At 32.8% G+C, this 20,330-nt stretch overlaps 2 protein-coding genes across 5 annotated transcripts; both read right to left on the bottom strand.

Moving 5' to 3' along the window:
- Positions 1 to 66: 66 nt before the first annotated feature.
- On the bottom strand, positions 67 to 17,715 carry LOC125054792 (transmembrane protein 245). 4 transcript variants are annotated; one of them, XM_047656894.1, is made up of 15 exons: positions 16,806 to 17,715; positions 16,545 to 16,691; positions 15,953 to 16,181; positions 15,140 to 15,662; positions 14,269 to 14,440; positions 13,148 to 13,315; positions 12,813 to 12,824; positions 11,674 to 11,866; positions 10,405 to 10,583; positions 9,779 to 9,913; positions 9,195 to 9,291; positions 5,178 to 5,349; positions 3,981 to 4,160; positions 2,340 to 2,365; positions 67 to 2,223 (listed from the first exon to the last, which is right to left on the bottom strand). In XM_047656894.1, the coding sequence occupies exons 1-14, from the start codon at positions 17,163 to 17,165 to the stop codon at positions 2,341 to 2,343; spliced, it is 2,592 nt and encodes an 863-aa protein (XP_047512850.1). In that variant the 5' UTR covers positions 17,166 to 17,715; the 3' UTR covers positions 67 to 2,223; position 2,340. The 4 variants fall into 4 exon arrangements, with proteins under 4 accessions (XP_047512850.1, XP_047512851.1, XP_047512852.1 ...); XM_047656895.1 differs by lacking the exon at positions 2,340 to 2,365; XM_047656896.1 differs by lacking the exon at positions 12,813 to 12,824 and having other exon boundaries at positions 67 to 2,365; positions 16,806 to 17,705.
- LOC125054794 lies at positions 5,511 to 7,664 on the bottom strand. Its single transcript, XM_047656898.1, has 2 exons — positions 7,124 to 7,664; positions 5,511 to 7,017 (listed from the first exon to the last, which is right to left on the bottom strand). The coding sequence occupies exons 1-2, from the start codon at positions 7,265 to 7,267 to the stop codon at positions 5,536 to 5,538; spliced, it is 1,626 nt and encodes a 541-aa protein (XP_047512854.1). The 5' UTR covers positions 7,268 to 7,664; the 3' UTR covers positions 5,511 to 5,535.
- Positions 17,716 to 20,330: the final 2,615 nt, after the last annotated feature.

Here is a 20,330-nt window from a genome sequence, read left to right on the forward strand (position 1 = left end):
AAAGAACTGATAATGGACCAATGGATTTGATAAAAGTAAGGAAAATGTTGTAATAAAACACAGTTCTAAAGCAAAACAATATATTGCTGATTACGCGTGCTTAATACAAACTTATTCGCAATATAATCTTAACGTAAACGTTGGACGACTTTTTCTTGAACTGGTAAGGGCTTAATGATTTTGTATACATCTATATCATATTAAATCAACGTATTAAGATATCAATTACACAAATAATAAAGTAAATAGACTATACTTCGGCATTAAACTTATATTGCATAATACTCGTAATATATACATTTACTTTATAGGTATAAATAAACCATAGAGAATGATACCAGAGAATGAACCATAGATAAAGATTTTTTTAATTGACACCGCGCGAAGTCACTTTTATTATCTGTGGTATAGGTTGGAGTTGGATAGTCACATTCTCAATACGTTGATGTAATACATTTATTTTACAATTATTTTAATATATTAATTTGTTTAATAATAAGAATACAAAGTTTATTTTGTCTTCGCATTCGTAATAATATTGACATAGTGGAAGTAAGAGGAAATTGTTGAGTATATTATATGAATATACATACATATTACAGTAATAATCATAACCTACATAAAAAATCTCAAGGGCCCTTACCTACAGGCAAATAATATAGTGTAGAATTGGCGCTAACATATCTGAAATAAAGAATTAGAACAAAGCTAACAGCTATTTAATAACACATAAATAGCGATAACTATAAAAACCGAGACATTAAATTTTAGCTGCTATTTTTATAAAAAACAAGTTGTAACGCCATCTTGTGTCGCGAAAAGATAGTCAGCCGTACTCCTAGTTGTTCAACATAATCATTTCAATACAGAACCAATCACAAATATATTGGATAGTAAAGATATCGAGATTATTTAATATGTCGAGTACGATTGAATAGTTTTATAAAAAACAAAGCGCAATAATAAGACAGTGAAGGTGTTAAATAGTGTAAAACATTGGACTAAAACTTTTAATACATGGCTAAGCCTTATCTAGATCTTAATATCACTTGTTACAATAATGTTATAAACACGACAATTATTTAAATATACTAACGATTAAGCATTTTCATTATATATTATAATTACCATCAATTATTACTAAAAATGTTAATATTTGGTTTTTCTTACAAGAGTAAGCTTTTCGTATGTTAATACTGTTACACAGCACTAGTAAAACAAATTAGCTATAAGACGAATCTAGATTGTCTAAAATATTCCCATTATTATTTTGTTTTTGTCTGTCTGATTATGTTGGCCTGTATGATACTTCCCCTCAAATAACTTGCAATACAATGTGTCACAGAGACTGTTCAACTCGCGCCATGAACACAGATAATCATTGACTTCGCTTAGTCGATTTTCACCATCGACATAAGCGACTTAATAATAAAAAGCATTATTTAAATTTGGTAAACAACTTTTTCGAAATCGAATCCAGTTGCATTGAGGTTTACACTGATTCACTGCCTAAGCCTGTTTATGAAGGGAAAAGTATTTAATATGTATCAGGAAATAACTACATATATACATAAAATAAAAATGAGAAATCAATTTAGTAGGATTGTGCTTGACTAGTAATTAATATCAGTTATAGAATAAATAGCTTTAATTCTCTTAGAAGTCGATATGGTAGTTCGGTTCCTTCCTAAAAGATCATTTTAGCTTCTTAACGCTCTAAAAAGTTCCTCATAAAACTTTTTAGGTAGTTATCCCATAGGTATATCAAACCACAATTTCCGTTGTCGAATATGTCAAAGTTCAAATAGAAAATATGATTTGACAGTTGTTGAAGGCTCAATAAGGTTTCACGTATAGAAGCGTTATAATTTCATTACAAAATAAATATTATATTTTTTTTAGCAAAAACCCTGTTTGTTCATTTTAAGAAACATTAACAAATACGAAGAAACGCGACCCTGTAATATATAGTCAATGTAGCAAACAAAGCCCCAAGGCTGATCCTAATTGAGATTTTGCCACGTATAGGGGAGATTTGAGGAAGTATTGCAACACTATTACCTTTAATTTAATTGCCTAATTTTAAATGTAGAGACCACACGTTCTCGGACTATATATAGAATAAAAAATTAAACAGGGTATTTGCGGCAAATATCAATAAATTAATCCCACAATTTGACGCCTATTTGTTAGTCCATGCAATCTTATAGATAAGCGCCATATCTGAAAATATAAATCTTCATTAAGACTGCATAAATTTCATGCGGAATTAAAATTATCCAATACTAATAATAATTACGTAATATAATAACCATGCAAAAGCGCAGAAAAATACACACCTCAATCAAAACATCCCAATAATGAGCTAGATGAAGGAAAAAATGTTTAAAAATTTGAAATTATTCTATACATCAAACCAAAAATAAAAATTGTGAACTCCTCACAGGGGTCATTAACCCCTCGCACGTGACCTTTAACGTGAAATATCAGCTGTCGAGTTATACAATTTTAACTTATACTTCGTTAATTTAAACGCATTTAAGGACCATGACGCATGCATATTTAGTAAGTCTGATCAATTATTGGTACATATCAGGACAAATTTTGAAATTATATAATTCAAATTCAATTATAAAATTCACAGTTTTTATAATTGAATGTAAAATTAAACCTTAGTTTTATATATATAGATAAAAATCAAATATTTTTTATTCCTGCTGTTACATTTTGTACCTATAACCTTAACCAATTATTATTATGCTTCGTTTATTATTAATTATTATATATAATTATATTAAATATATACACATTGTTATTATACCTTTGACTCATTTATTCGTTTATTTCTGTTTAATAAAGTATATTATTGTAACGAATGTCGACGGTAGAAGGAGAAATTGTGTGTTGACCAGTTTGTGTCACAACCACAATTTTTTTGATAACAATTGCATTGTTTAGGTTTGCCTCAACGTGAAATGTTTTTGTTGAATAATAGCTCGGGTCTATATTCTAAAACAAATCTCAATCTGTCTCAAGCGCTATCGAAAAGTAAATAAATATGTCGAACCTCATCCGGAAAAAAATGGTTTTACAGCTCTTGAAACTATGTTTAACTTTTATTTACGTTTTAAGTACGTGTCATAGTGTCCCAAGTCATGTTAATGTTTCAATAGTAAAATAAATTTTAGATTTTTATAATGTAGCACTCTGTTTATCCTATGATTAAATTAAATAGTTATAAAGGTCTGTCTATTCCTATATATGTTTTAACAATCAAAACAAATTTTAAATCAGTTTTTAAAATTGCGAATACCTGAACGCTCCCAAATGTGGTTTTGTTTTTTTTTACATTACGCCTTTCTAAATAGATATTAAATAGAATGAATAAAAACATGGAAATACCATTTTAAAACACGCATATACTTCATGCATCTCGTATAGTTCGACAAATTTTGCAACGTGATTTATTAAAACGTAACTTTCGTATATAAAAAACATCGCATTTAAAAAACAAATAAAAAACATTTTTTTTGCAACTGCGACCATAAAACTAAATCTCTCTCATTCATAAACACACTACGAGCCTAAATTAGTTTTAATTTTAGTCCTTATCACTCTTTATACTTAGGGTTATGGATAAAAATTACTCATGACCGGCTTTATTACCGCCCTACAGGCTTGAAGATAGTCTATATTGAGAACGATCATAACAAAATACGAAAACAGGTAAATATTTACAATTGAAATCACACGGGAAAATAACCAATAGTGCCAAACATATCTGAACCACCATTTAATTTTTTTCACCAAATCAATTTGAACACTGACCTTCGTTCTTACGTACTAACGATAATTTCTACTTTACTATTTTTCTATATACGGTTTTACGTAGTATTTAGGTCTCTGAATAACATACTGGATCAAATAAGTTTATGGCGCTAGCACAATACAAATTTTGGGCGACTCAGACCAAAGTTTACCTGACGCGGGAGTGCAAGGCCGCTCTCTCTTCTGCTGGGGTATCTCTAAGGAAGGAGGAGGAAAGATTGAGAACAACCATGAGACAGCAGAGAAGGAGTGGACCTAGGATGGCACCTTCGGGGCCTAAGTAGAAGATACCGCCGGCGATGGCTAAACCAGTTACGTAGGGGTGACCACCACTGAAAATAAAAATGATATTCAATTATATATAATTAGATAGATTACAATCTGACGGTGTTTACAATTTTACGGTGACATATATAAACGTTTATACTACACACCTACGAGGAATATAAAAACAAAATCTCAATTAATAATACAATTGGTTAATTAAATAAGAACGCAAATATTTTTATCAGAAATTTTTATTTAAAGTTGCCAGATTATTTCGCACTTGGAGATAAAAACGTTCCGTCATAAGACCAAAAAATAAACACCACGTTATAAACTTTCATTTCACTTATTACCCGCTGTCGACGGACCACGATGTCGCCAGTTCTGCCTCATTATAAAAAATACATGTATGAAATGATTCAAAAGTAATATTCAAGAAAAGTAACGAAGTATTCGGCCAATTTTACCAAAGTCCGATGAAAATTAGAAACAATATTCTTCGTACAGAAACATAGAGACTGTGTTCGTTATACGATATCGTCATCAAAAGTCACCTGCCATAAGATTTTTAGAGCTGTCAACGAAAGATTTTCCCGGTGTTGATACGGTCTGTAAAAGTTATGTTAGGTTGTAACACCCGATATACTGGTGATGCCCAAACTAAACGTGTTGTTTTCTATTTGTCGATAACATTATTTATTTATCTTAATATATATAAATTACGTGTCACGTTGTTTGTCCGCTATGGACTCCTAAACTACCAAACCGATTTCAATCAAATTTACACACCGTGTGTAGTTTGATCCAACTTAAAAGATAGGATAGCTTACATCTCAATTTATACCCGTATATTATTTTATTGCAGAATATTTGTTTATTATTTGATAGTCACAATTCTAACAGATGGCGCTGTGTTGAAAGTAGCAACGTTGTACATAAGCTACAATTTATGTATCTATATATCTTACCCAGATTTTTCTGACGCTATATTATTTTTATTTTACATTAAGTTTGGTAATTATATTTTTCAGTGTACTTGTATTACTATATTTTAAGTAAACAATAGTGTTGTTTTAACTTACTCTTTAATCTCTGCATACACAGCGGCGTCCAAAAACGCGATAGGCGCCGCCTGCGCAATTGGAAGCATAATGGCCGCCATGGGCCTGCCTTGAAGCCATACATCTAAAGCCGCAGGGATGCCAGCCAAATATGGGCCGAGGAATGGCGCTGCGCCTAACACAGCCGCTAACACTGGAAACATTTGTTTAAATTAATTGTCTCATGGTTTATCTAAATCTAAAAAAAATATGACATTTAAATAGCAACATTGTTTCACAGTAATTGATAAGTAAAATATGTTTACAAACCTGTGCGTATATTAAGGGGTAAAAGATAGTTTAAATTAAAAACAGTTTATCAAAACAACGATAGTATTAATTAAATTTTGTTTTTCTTGTTATCATTTTCTCGTGGTGTGCGTAACTGCGCGTATACATATTTGTAAAAATCCAACGCTTTTTGCTTATCGTAAGCATTACTCCTGCAATGGCTGCCAACACATCTATTTATATATTCTTCTCTCGGCGGTGATTTCGTAGCTTCTTGCCTACTTCTAGATCTGCCTGTACTTCTCAGCGTCTCAACGAAGTCTTTGGAAGAATCAAAGACAACTTTAACAGTAGTTCTATTCGTCATATTCATATGGCTATCCCGTAGAAGATCATCCTTATCAATAGCTGTCATAGCTGCGCTTGCGTCACCGGCTAGGGAGTTAGCCTGTCTTATCAAGTAAAATGTAGGCGCGGGCTCCGTCACATCTTCGTCTGTATTCACGTCGATATTAGTATTATTAGAATGCTTATCGTAATACAATAAACACATAACTTTTGGGTCAAGGTTCAGATGACACATATCGCTTTCTTGTAGCAGCTTAACGATATCAATAGGCAATATACACGGCGCTGAGAAACATGTATTATTGTTAGCTGTGTTTAAAATTAATCCGTTCAACTCGCTGGTACTTGGCGTATTCAAGAATGCGATATTTCGGCATTCGCAGTCTATTTTGTTTTCGCGAAATATTACTTGCGCACCAGAAATTTTGCAACTTCCGTAATTGAAGTAGAGTGAGTATGGCTCGATGCGTTCTATATTGTTTTTGGAGAAATTAATTTGCTTTTTGGTTACGCGTTTCTTCATACATCGTATTCCTTGCAGGGCGTTACTTTTAAGGACTGCTATATTATTGTTAACAATATCAATATTGGGAGCATTAACAACTATGCCATTGGAATGAATTTCCTTAAATGTATTTCCTGTGAGAAAGAAGTTATCTGCCGTTACATTGATTCCATTAGCACTTATTTCATTAAAGGTATTATATGATATTTTCACCGTTGTCGCCTGTATATTGATGCCTTTGAATTCCAAATTATCAATTTTACTATTGGTCATTGTGAACATAGAATCCTCACTTGCCATAACAGCCTCAAAGCCCTGCGTTTGAATATCTGTAATTGTAACATTTTCGAATACGATAGTCTTCATTCCGTTTGTGTTGGAAATTGCTTTCGTGGTGATTGAATTTATTTTACTGTTCACAACTCGTAAATTCGTCATAGGTAGAGTTCCTGAACACTTCAGTTCTGTACTGGTCGTTGGTGATTTAAATATGTTTCTCGGAAAAGACACGATCTCTCTAACATTTTCTATGACAACTTCTGATGGCGTTTGTAATGAAGAGGTAGCTGATAAAGTAATGAATTCAAGACGGTCACAGTCTTTGATTTTGAATTGGTTCAAGCGAGATGCTCTTTGCAGCAAAGGACAATCGAGAACTACCCTTAAATCCCGGCAATTTTGTATCGTTACACTAACGATGTGGTCTGTATAGAAATCCTTAAGATGTATGATAAAATCCTAAAAAAACAATCGAATTAATAATTAAATTAAGACAAACCATAGAAAATATACTCAATTCTATTAATTACTAAACTTAATTTAAATATTTTTGAATACAACTTACATTGCTTCTAACGGACGAACACGTGAAGACAATTTCGTTTGGTACATTATTAACGCAGGACCACTCGGCATGGTGACAGCTAGTGAAATTTATCCTTACACCAAACGCAGAATTCACTAACGCGACAAGAACTAAAATGCGCATCGTCAAATAGCGAGTTGTCACATCGGCCGGCAGATAAATATGAAAAAATATCGGTAGTTACGAATTTAATCGGCACATTGACCTGTATGAGTTTTTGGAGCAGGAAATATATATGTACTTTTAAGAAGCGATAACGGCTCCATATATAGAATTTACAGAGATATATATTGGGAGAATCAGATATGTATTTAAATAAAATGTCGAATAAGACTTTGCCGCTATTTATTTCGTACGACTTTTTGAGTGAAACACACAAATCGCCAATTCCAGCAGTATTAATATAATAAGTTTATCGAAACATAAACAATACATCGTGTTTCTAATTGAATAATTTATTGATTGTTTAAATAGTTCCTTATTCCTTTACTAGATGGATCTGTTATAAAATATATAATTACATCACGGACTTCTTGAATTGCCCGTCGAGAGAAGTGACAAAAGGTTTGCTTTATATACGTTTTTTTTTTTAAAGACAATTCACACCAATTTTTTTTTTTTTTTTTTTTTTTTTATAAAACAGGGGGCAAACGGGCAGGAGGCTCACCTGATGTTAAGTGATACCGCCGCCCATGGACACTCTCAATGCCAGAGGGCTCGCGAGTGCGTTGCCGGCCTTTCAGGAATCGGTACGCTCTTTTCTTGAAGGACCCTAAGTCGAATTGACCTAGTCCCATGCTAAGCTGGTGAAGCTTGTGTTATGGTTACTAGGCAACGGATATACATACATATTATAGATAGATAGACATATAAATACATATTTAAACACCCAAGACCTAAGCTCAACACCAAATGCTCATCACATCGATGTTCGTCTCAGTCGGGGATCGAACCCGGGACCTATGGATTCGCAGTCAGGGTTACTAACCACTTGACCAATGAGTCGTCGTTCTTATAGTGCTTCTTGTTAAATTACGCAGTTTTTGTTTTCTCTATATGTAGGCGAGTGCGAATTGTATACTTTCCGAATTGGGGTGACCCGTAATGGCAAGATATTTGGTAAAATAAATAAGTCTTTGTCATTATTCAAGAAAATGATTTATTGACTCTACCCACGTTCCAGCCATGTTTATTAGTAATAAAATAGCTTCATAATTAAAGTTAAGCTGTCCTGAATTGTAATGACGTCTTGCCCAAATACAAATGAAAAATTAAATCATAATCTTGATAAAAATAGTTTACACGTTGTTTCTATTGTTGACAATAAATTTATTTCTTAAAAATGTATGTATGGCGAGGGGGCCGATGGCTGGCCATGCGTCATACTCGTGAACGGGTGCTACTTGAGGTGACTGGTCGTACTTGAATTCGTGTATGCGGTGATGTTAGTTATTTCGACTATGTGTTTGCGTGTTGTTCACGAAAATGTAAGTGCGTGCTCCTATTTCACCATGCCTCCTGCTGATAGAGGACAAGCCTTTGTTTTTAATTTATATTATTATTATCAATTACTTAAGATGTCATGTGCAACACGATGTAATGGTTGCAGCTCCTTACAAACTTTGTGTAAAAAAAAAACACGGCGATTAAAAAGAGTGGCGGAGAGTTTATTGCCAGTTCTTCTCTTCCGTTCTACGCCCTTGATTTGAGAACTGGCACTAAATGTAAAGTTAGAAGCATTTCATATTTTATTTTCTTTTTTTTGACGATCATAAGTGTACAATGTGTTACCTATACGATTAAATCATTTTTGAATTTATCGTAATTTTTGACATTTTCACATACGCTATCAGATTTTTAACCTAGTAAATTTAGTATTATCATTAATAAAAGATCGTATTGCGATGAACGCGTAAGCTATCACTCGTTATTTAAATAGTCGCCTGAAGGATATTGCTTGTTACCTTATTTTATTATGCCGTTCGTTGACCTTTGATTACTTTTATATTTATGCGATAAAGTGCTCAATAAATCAAATCATGGCACTTACCAGAAGGTAGATAGACTACTTTGGCACCAAAGAGATTATGAACAAGCCAGGTCCATAAACCATAGAACAACGCCATTTTGAAAGAAGCGCGGAACACCTGAAAAATTATTTATTGTTACATATCATGGTAAGCAAGAAAACACGGCGTGTATCAGACAGAAGGTTGATCTCTAACTTGTCTATAAGAAAAAAAATGCATGCGTGTACTATGTACACACGTAAGAAGTGTAACTTCTTTATGACCTTATTTTACGAAAAATGCTTTTAATATCATAGACATAGATAGAATCAGAACAAATCTTGCAACTAATCAATAAACTGGATCCGAAATCGGAGGTTAAGAAAAAGATGGCGCGTAACGGAAAAATGTGACGACGTCACGTGACGTAATTTTTTTTCCAACGCCGATAAAGAAGTTTCACTTCAAAAATCACGAAACGGATACATAAATCTGAGGCCCAGAGCTAGAAGGTTGTAGCGCCACTGGTGTTTTATACAAATTGACCGAGAAATAATTGTTGAAGTCGCAAAAAAATTGCCAAAATACACGATATATATATTAGTTTATACTATTTAAGTTATACCTGATTTATAGCAACGGAAAGAGCGATGCCGAGACGTGGCCCGAAGTTAGGTTGTATTTGAGTAATTACTTCCACTGGTTTGTATAATGCATTACTCGAAGCCAGAAGATAGAATAACGTTGTGAAGAATACCACCTAAAAAAACGTTTTATTTAGTTACCGATTTATTTTTGCCATAATTTTATGGCTGTCAGAGCAGTGCATTCAATTCTTCTTTGATAGAAAGTCATAATTAATTTGAAAAGCATTTTAGTTTAAGCGCCATATAAGATAGAATCATTTGCAATTAGAAATAATTTGTACAATTAAGGTTTATACAACACTTTTTAAAAAGGAAATCATCGCATCGCTCGTGATTGGTCAATAGGGTAGACCAATCAGGATCAACCAATTATTTCGTCAAGTACTCGTATCGAGTTTTCATACAATTTGTATTTAATTTTAGAACGTTGCTATTTGGAACTGCGTAGGCGGTACTTTTGTATTATAATAGCTATTATATTTTACGTCTAGTGCTTTTAATTATATATTATAAATAATATAATGTTATAAAGGTATTTTTAAGAAACACTTTATATAATATTTTTTGTTAAACGTATATGCCAAATAAATAATGAATTCCTTACCAAGTTGATAATCATACTAATAATAGCGCCTCCCCCACTAAACAGTATAGACGTGAAGGCTCCAATGGAACCGGCAAGTAGGGACACGTTACTCGCAAGTGGCGACCATATACCAGTCGCAATAGCGCTTAAAGTACCCACATTCGCTTGGACCCAGCTCGCAATACCCTCGAATAAACCTGAAAATATTGTAAGAAGATTAATATGACACGGTTTATTCATTTTAAATTAAAATAATTGTGATACCACTATGTGGAACCAGCTGCCCACAGAAGTATTTCCGAACCAATTCAACTTAGGGTCCTTCAAGAAAAGAGCGTACCAATTTTTGAAAGGCCGGCAACGCACTTGCGAGCCTTCTGGCATTGTGAGTGTCCATGGGCGGCGGTATCACTTAACATCAGGTGAGCCTCCTGCCCGTTTGCCTCCTATTTCATAAAAAAAAAAGAAAAGATATTCAACTGTACAAATAAGATAGGTGTTAATTTTGGATCTTGCATTAAATTATATCTAGTAAATAAAACTATTTATCAAAGTCCAACTTAACTACGAAATTTAATTAAGTGATAATTATATATCTTAATAGCACCGCCTACGAAGTTTAATTGCCCGAATAGTTAACGACTTTTTGCTTCCAGCACCGGCCAACTAAATATCCTATGTAATTTCTAATCGAGTTATTAACAAACATTACCGCAAAAATATGTGTAAGCAAAAAACAAATGCAATGGAAAAAAAATATTGATGTAGGGACGAATTTTTAAATTTATTCTTATTTTGTTTTTCTAGTAATTAATATTTAACGATGTTTTTATCATAATGTAAATGCGATAAATGTTTGTCGTAATACAATGAATACTGTATATGTATTAAGAGCAGTGTTAGCCTAGTGGCTTCAGCGTGCGACTCTCATACCTGAGGTCGTAGGATCGATCCCTGGCAGTCCACCAATGGACTTTCTTTCTATGTGCGCATTTAACATTTACTCGAACGGTGAAGGAAAACATCGTGAGGAAACCGACATGTCTTAGACCCAAAAAGTCGACGGCGTGTGTCAGGCACTGGAGGCTGATCACCTTCTTGCCTATTAGATTTAAAAATGATCATGAAACAGATTCAGAAATCTGAGGCCAAGAGCTAAAGAGATTGTAGCGCCACTGATTTTTTTTATATATGTATTTACAAATCATAATTTATTTAATTACATTTTAAAAACGCATATTCACACTTAAAGAAGTCATCTCCATAAACCTGTCTGTAAATACACACCTGGAGCCTCTGTAAAATTACTGACAAGATTGTCCCAGGAGTCTTGAACAGCAGACGAATCCACCTGTGGTCCTACAGTTGCCGCAAAGTGTCCAGACACCCAACTTTGGTACACACGATCCCAGATCTCTAACACTTGCTGTTCTACTCTTGCTATCTTCTCAGGATCCCCTTCTTTTAAGATGCTTTTTACCTGATTTGAAGGTATTTGACATCAGTACCATATATTTGATAATTCGTTTTAGTTCCCCCACAAATGGCAACGGGGCAGATATTTACGTGTTTCATTGAGACTTACTTTTGGCAAGTAGGTGATCAGCCTTCTGTGATATACGTCGTCGATTTTAGAGTCAAGGCATGCTGGTTTCCTTAACCTTATGAGCTAACTACAGGTTAATTAACCTAAGTAAACTACTAACAAGTGTATTGATATTTTGCTTGCAGTTCTTCCTCATGCGTGCGTTGTATTAAATGTTCTATTGAGTTAAAGTTACGATCATGATTTGTGTAGTAGTAAAAAAAATCCTTTAGAATTTTTAATGGCCTTTGTTAATAAAACATCATCAATAGCTGTAATATTTATGTCAATTAAGAGTAAACGTCTTAGGTTTTTAATTCATTTGTTTTTTCACAAATTACTGATATTCTCGGGTTTTTATCTCTATATATATATATATATATATATATAAAATTCTCGTGTCACAATGTTCGTTCCCGCACTCCTCCGAAACGGCTCGATCGATTCTTATGAAACTTTTTATGCATATTCAGTAAGTCTGAGAATCCCTAAATGTTCAGGGTGGTCCACCCCTAAATTTTTATTTTTTAGATATTTTTTTTAAAAATACATACAACCCTTAATTTTCACCCCTCTACGTTCGACCCCTTTTTTTATTTGTTAATTAAAATCCTTTGACTTGAACTGTGAGGTTTTTATAGAGAAAAAATCACAGAAAAACCTAAGTTTTCATTCCAGAAAATCGAACAGTCTCTGGGGTAGCATAGCAAAATGTTCAATGTTGGTATGTACTAAAAAGCGGGGGCAGCTAGTAATATATTAATATAATATTTTAAAATACAATGTCATAATTGTTTGCTCCAATGAGGTGCACAGGAAAACTATGTATAAAGTAACTTACATATCGCATAGTCTAATATAAATCCGACAGGCAGCAAAAAACAACAGAAATTAGTTACTAAACGAAGATATAGATTTATTAATGTTCCAAAACGTGCATTTTAATTCACAATATTAAAAATTTTATGTCATTCTTTCTTAATTCTACTAGAATAAAAACGCTAACACAATATTGTCTTTGAAAGAATTCTAAAAAAACCAACATTCGATTTATAACTATTCGATTTTACGTATAGTTCATGCAATATTGTACATGAAAAATTTGGGGGGTAAACCTCCAAGTTGGCATCAATGGGTTGTAGTAAGTTTTATGTAATATATATTCCAAATACTTACCCCTGTAGATATTCCCTCCCGTCCATACGTATAGGCGTTGTCAATAAGTGAATCAAGTTTATCCTCCCAACCTTCAGGTAGGTATGCGTGAATGACACTATTTTGTACAAATGTACTATTAAGGAGACTCCCACTTAATTGTATAACCACTATTGCTTCTGAATATATCTAAAACAACATAAACCGAATTATATAATTGTAACTAAAAAGGTTAGCAATATCACAATGGTTTATCTTTAAAAAATATATTGTAGACTACGCATATTACAGTAGTATGGGTATAATAACTACTTATTTACTACTTCATTGGTTAAGTGGTTAGCATTCAATTGTTATTCTTCCGGAACCTGAAGAAATGGAGAAATATTGGTGGCCCGAGTGGGCCTTAGTTAAAAAATCAATATTAGCCAGGTTGCAGCAACAAATTTGCAGTGTAGGATGTCAACGTGACCCTATTCAGATTCCTTATACTGAAGAAAATATTTTTTTCACTATAAGTGTGGTCCATAACACTAAAACAAATTAAGTTGTATGGAAATGGTCACGTGATCAAATATCATTCCCATAGATTTAGTTATGTTATAGAATAGACACCTGAGTTGGACATCGCTCCCTATAGGGCTATCATTTATAGAATTAATGCTGATAGGTACAGTCTCTTTATTTAATAAATAAGCGAGTGAAGCTAAAACCTTATATATTGGCCGCGTTACAAGTAGGCGATGTACCTGACATGTCGTAAATATGGCGGTCTCTTTACGATATTTGCCTTAGAGCGTTCTAGGAGCAAATGATAATTGCACAAATGGAGAAAAAAACCCATTCGTGCACATAAGTGCACCCTAGTCAGGGTTATCGCACGGTTAAGCCACTAGACCAACGTTAAAGCGTATGGCCCGATCTGTGAAGGATACTTGCTGTGTCAAGTATCTTCACAAATCAACAATGGGCGAGGCGGACGCAACCGCCGCATCGCATGTCGGGAAGCGGATAAGGCTCTGCTGTTACCGCATCCCGCCTAAGGCGATCGTGCGAGTCCCACATAACCCGCCCGCACTAAGCAGTCGCACCGCGGTAGGGTATGCGCAATGCATTTCCCCAAGTAAAAAAAAAAAACTTACTTGTATACATATGAAGATGGTAGCAACTATCATAAAAAGAATAAGTCCTATAATGACAATACAACTAGATACTGTATCGACTGATTCGTATGCCATTCCAATAAAGGTCCGGTTGCACATTGACATCATCTTACGTATACCGCGTATTTCACCGGGAATCAATGCGGATTGCCTAAAAAATATATTTTATCAATAAAATTATATTTTTTACTTCATAATAAATAACGCAGTAACGGATTTACCAGAAGGCTAAGTAAGTTGGAGCCCAGCGTAAATTTTAGGTAAAAAAATATTTATAAAGAGTATGATTAGCTTTTATTGTCTCAGAAATATATTCAAAGACAATTTCTTGAGAAAATTCCTTGGTTGGATATCATACTAATAACGAAAAAGCTGATGTTATATTGACAATAATGTATAAATCATAAAATTTCAATTTAATTGACATAAAAATTAATTAATTTGATTGTATGCTAGGTTCCTGCCCATTTGCAATAGCAGCATTTAGTTGGGGCGGCAAAATTGAATACCCTACTGGCAACAAATGTGTAAATCCGCCGTTGCAACAATGAGAGAAACTAAGACAAATATGAAAAATATATATAAATTTGTCGGTTTTGTAAATTCTTAAAGATATAATGTTATTAAACTGATTTTGATAAAATCATGACTTTATTTAGCCCTCTGAACAAAAAGCTTTTTGTTCAGAGGGCTAAATAATATCATATCTAGGGCTAAAAAAATAGAAAGACATCTTCAGAAGGTGTGAAAATTACAACCATTCTCTTCAACAGAGTTTAAAAATGGAGACCAAAATATGTGTTATGTATGCATAATATTTTATGCTGTATATAAACAATTAAATTCTTACCTATTATTCCACCAGCAGTTAATTTTTAACATTACATTATTGTAGTGATGTTCAAAGAATAGCCAGACCCCAAAGAAATTAAGTAAATACTTTATGACATGTATGGCTAAAAAGATCAGTGTTATTGGTAAAAGCCATATATGTTTCCATACCAACATACAAAAACATCCAAAAAACAAAAGCTTGAAGTACAAAGCTGTTTCGTCATCTGTAAAATTATTTCGTATGTAGTTTTCATCAAGTGATTTTTGTTTAAATGAAGAAATTCGTTTTTCGAAGGCAGTTGGTTTTGTTAAAGGAAGAGCTGATAGTGTTCGTGTCTTGAAGAGCGTTCTGGCATGTTGGGGTGAACTATGTAAATTGCTGAAGCTGCCCCTTTTTACATCTGGAGTTATTGGGGATAGGTCTTCAGATGTTGAATCTTTTTCATCTACTTCTGGAATTGTGTCTTCTAGTTTCTTGTCTTCTATAGATGCATTTATTATTACTCCTTGAATAGCTAAGAAAATGGATGCTTCTGGATCTGAAATATAGTAATGCAATATAAATAACTCTTATGTATATATAATATCAAAGAAAAAAAAATTCTGCAAAAAATAAATATGTAAATAATTATATTGCATAAGTTTATAAAAAATGCTATGCAATAGCTTTACCGCGGCAGTCCCTGAGTGCCACACATATTTTTTTATAAAATGCTATGGTATAAAGTGAAAGGGAGTCTTTGAGAACACAAAAAAAAGTTATTTTATTATTAAGAATAAATAATGAGAAAATCTTAAAGAAATATTTGATGCGTAAAGTATTTTGTACCTGTTAAAAGCATCTGCTTATGAAAATGTAAAACTTCCAGAATAAACCCAGTCACAATAAAAGCCTGAAGTACTATAAACATATAAACTTTGTAGTCTCCTGCTAAACTTGCAAGGTAGCATGTTATTGTCATCCATAGAACATGTGATGTACATCGAAAAATACTTGCTCTTTCTGGAGTCCATATTGTGTAGACACTTATAGTGTAAGCTATTGCTATTGTAAGTATCTGAAAAACAATTACATAAGACATGGTAACAAATAGATCCTGCCTTCTCTGATAAATATATTTTAAAATGAAATATGCAAAAACAATTTTTTTATCCACACAATTAAATTTGTGTTCAAGCTAACAAATAAGTATATATTGTATTGTCTTTGATCGACATAACTTTTATACATTTAAATAAAAAACTTTTTTTATTTAAATGTATAAAATTTATTATTTGTAAATTTTAAATGTAAAAAAATTTATTAATTTTTAAATTATGTATTAGATTAAAATACATAACTTCAATCCGTTCAAAAAAAGTTTTTTATTTAAAAGTATATATTGAATTCTTTTATTATGTTAATAAAAAGTCAAACTTACAAAATTAGATGTACACAGGCTAATTAGAACTGTTGTCGAAACGCTTACAAAGTTTATAAATTGCCAAAATATATATCCTAAACTCCTAGGAATTGAATTGTACAACCATGGCAGAACAAATATTGTTGATAGAAGACATATTATAGACTGAAAAGGAAGTATATTCAGTATAAGTATTATGTTTTTAGTTTTTTTAATAAAATAAAATAAATAGATACTTGGTGAAAGAATTTACATTATTTTACTAAGTATTAAACTTACCTTATAGTGCTCTTTAAACTGATTGCCTACAAAATCAGAGGCAAAATTCACAGCATTGACAGGAATAACTAATAATCCTACCACTACAGAAGAGTTTGTCTTCTCAAGATTTTCAAACCAGGTCTTTATTTTCTTAGACAATTTATATTTAAATGGATGCAGCAAGGAGCCGACAAGAAGAGCCCAAAATAAAGGTTTAAAAAAGGGCTCTAATATAAGAAAGAGAACATATATAGCTGCACAGCATATAGCCAAAACAAATAAAGCAAAGGCATTGTAAAAACCGTGTTTCATAGGTTTTTCGTTGCTTTCAGATAAACCAATAATATTAAAAATATTTTCAAAAGGTGATTGCTGCATCTTTGAGAAGTTAAGATATTAAGCTGGTGATCAACGTAACTTCCACTTTTCACAATCAATTCCCGCTGAATATAGGTGTGTATGTGAAAATTAATGAGATCATCGCATTAATTTTGGAACATTTGATTTAAAAATAATTAAAACCTTTGAGAAGTTAAGATTTTATGCTGATGATCAACGTAACTACCACTTTTCTCAATCAATACCCGCTGTATATAGGTGTGTATGTGTAAATTTATGAGATCATCGCATTAATTTTGGAACATTTGATTTAAAAATAATTAAAATAGATATTCGTTAAACACTTCATACTGAAACTAACACAAATGACAAAACATCAAACTTCAAAGTGCATTAGGGACATGATTAGAACTTGACGTTGACAGCTGACACATAATATTTGACATTGGGAGTTGGCATTGAATTTGAGACAATTTTTTACTGTATATTTAATTTTTTAAACTATACCACATTTTACCATATAATTGGTAGGATTTTATTATTAATACTGAAATTTAGGTCATCGTCCATCATCACTATTTAGCGGTAAATAAAACGGACGGATATCTTAAACGGCAATATTTATATTAAATTATAATATTATATAGGTCTACCGGAATCTCATGGCATAAAACAAAAATATAAAAATGAGATTTTCATATGTCAATCAAATAGATCTGTCAACCGCTGCTGAGATTTTCTGATTATCTTCTTGAAATTTGTTGCTTTTGTGAAAATGTCCAAAAAGCTACTTCGATCTCATGTGAGAAATATTGTTTTCAATGTTTATCGTAAAATAAAGGAAGAAGAAGGTTTAAATCAAACTCAATCTTTGATTTTAAAGCACGTGGTGGTATCAACTCGATCGTTAAGTTGGACTGAGTGGTTTTGATACGTATAGTTTATTTAATATTTTTCTTCGGTACATAATCGTGACTTGAGATTTCCAGTAGTACTATACGGGGAATCGTAGCTAGTAAAGAGGACAGGGGGACAGAAGATAATCAACATTTTGAGACAATTTGAGATTTACAGTTGATTGGGAATAAAGCAAAGGCATTCTATACAGTTCTGAAGGAAATTCCAATAGTAATGAAACTGTTACAAATTCTTCGACAAGATATTGAATTCAACAGAGAAAGAGATTCTCTGATCTGAACAAAAATTTTAAGCAATAATCCCTCTCACTCTCCTCGTTAAAGGAGGCTTGTGCCCTGGAGTGGGATGTATGTAGTGGGACAAATGAATAAGCTATCGTTTGAGCAACATGTTAAATATTATTATTTTTTACACATTTATACTTAAGGAGATTGGTTTTGAATATGTTAAATACCAATCAAAAAGAATCGTTTTGATGGAAAGAGATGACATAAAACTACAAAGGTACAAGTTTTTGAAGAGTATAGAGGAAAACCACGAAGCTGAAGAGCATAATAAATTGGATGTGATTTATTTTAGACGAAACTTCAATTCACGGTTCATGTTCTGTGAATAAGTGCTGACAAAGCAAAGATATTGCAGGTCTTTCAGATTTCAGGTATTTCACTTGCAGCGAGGTGGATCATTGTAAACGCTGGTGGAGAAAATGGCTTTGTACCAAATAGTTATCTGGTGTGCAGGTCAACAAGTGTATCTGCTGACTACCACCACAATATGAATAAAGACAATTTTACAAAATGCGTGACAGTGAAGCTAATACCAAATCTAACAACACCTTCATTAATTGTTATGGATAATGCTAGTTATCATTCCGTACATATCAACAAACCGCATATACAAGCCAATGGTATTACTGATATAAAAGAATGGCTCCGTGCAAATGATTATGATTATTGCTGTAAATGTCAACTACTTGAAGTAGTAAAAAAATACATGTCTGCGGCCTTAGGGAGCGTTAAAGTATTACGTAACGAATTTGGGGGTCTTTTGTAAAACGTTACGATGCGGGGCGGGGATTGAATTACGCGTTATTGTTAATATTATTTTTGACTTAGGTTTAACTTACATGAGAACTTATATACTAAAGATACAATTTATCACGTCGTGCTTAAGGTTCAAGGATCAATTATCGAAGTATAACTTGGGTGGACTTTCATTTACGCGGGTAACTGGGATCGCTCAGGAGATGGTCTTTTAGTCTAAATTTAAATATTGCCAGGCTGTCTGCACTTTTTATATTTTGTGGAAGTCTATTATACCGCAGCACTCCCCCAACGCTCAATGTTTTTTACCGTTATTGGTTCTAGACTTCGGTACAATAAGATTGTGAGGGCGTCGTGAAGTGCGCTTCTTTCGCGACTTTCCAGTACTTGACACCACATAATGGTAACTTTATGTATATAGAGTCACTAGGTGGTCACGAAACGTTTTACTATACTTGGGTACAGCAAAACGTTACGGCGCGCTACATGGGGGGGGGGAGGGTCAATAATCTCCAAAAATTGCGTGACGTAATGCTTGAACGCGTATGAGATAGATGAAGAAATAAAATTGCACGGCCATGAACTTTTAAAAGTCCCACCTTATCATTGGCGATTGAATCCTATAGAAACGATTTAAGGAATAATGAAGCAAACAGTTGCTGATAAAAATAGAAGCTTTCTCACAAATTGGTGCAGAAGATTAGCGAAAATGTTGTGAACATGTAAAGAAAATTGAAAACCATTTCATCAAGCAAGATATAATAATAGGCTTTAAGTTATTTGTATCTTTGAAATTATATCTAATAAATTAGTCCATAAAGTAATTTACGATTCATTTATTTTTCATGACATATTATCCTGTCTTAGGAACCCCATAGATGGCCTTCTTCATACCAATAAATAATATACTTAATATACCTAATAGTTAATACTAAAGACATAAATAAAAATTAAATAGTATCTACATCATTTAATCCAATTTCCACAGTATTGCCCACAACAATTTTTTATTTCCTTATTTGCTATATAGTATTCTTTATGTATCAATGTACTTTAGCCTTATATTAATCTTACGTTTTTTTTATTTATATACTATACTTGTAAGCGAATCAACTTTATTATCTCTCTCTCTCTCGATTGAGAGAGAGAGATAATAAAGTTGATGACACATACAGGATAATTGATTAATTATCCTGCATGTGTCAGACATAACGGGTCCTTTACCTTAATATAGACGCATTAA

This window comes from Pieris napi, chromosome 12 (genome assembly GCF_905475465.1).
Source record: "Pieris napi chromosome 12, ilPieNapi1.2, whole genome shotgun sequence".
NCBI lineage: Eukaryota > Metazoa > Arthropoda > Insecta > Lepidoptera > Pieridae > Pieris > Pieris napi.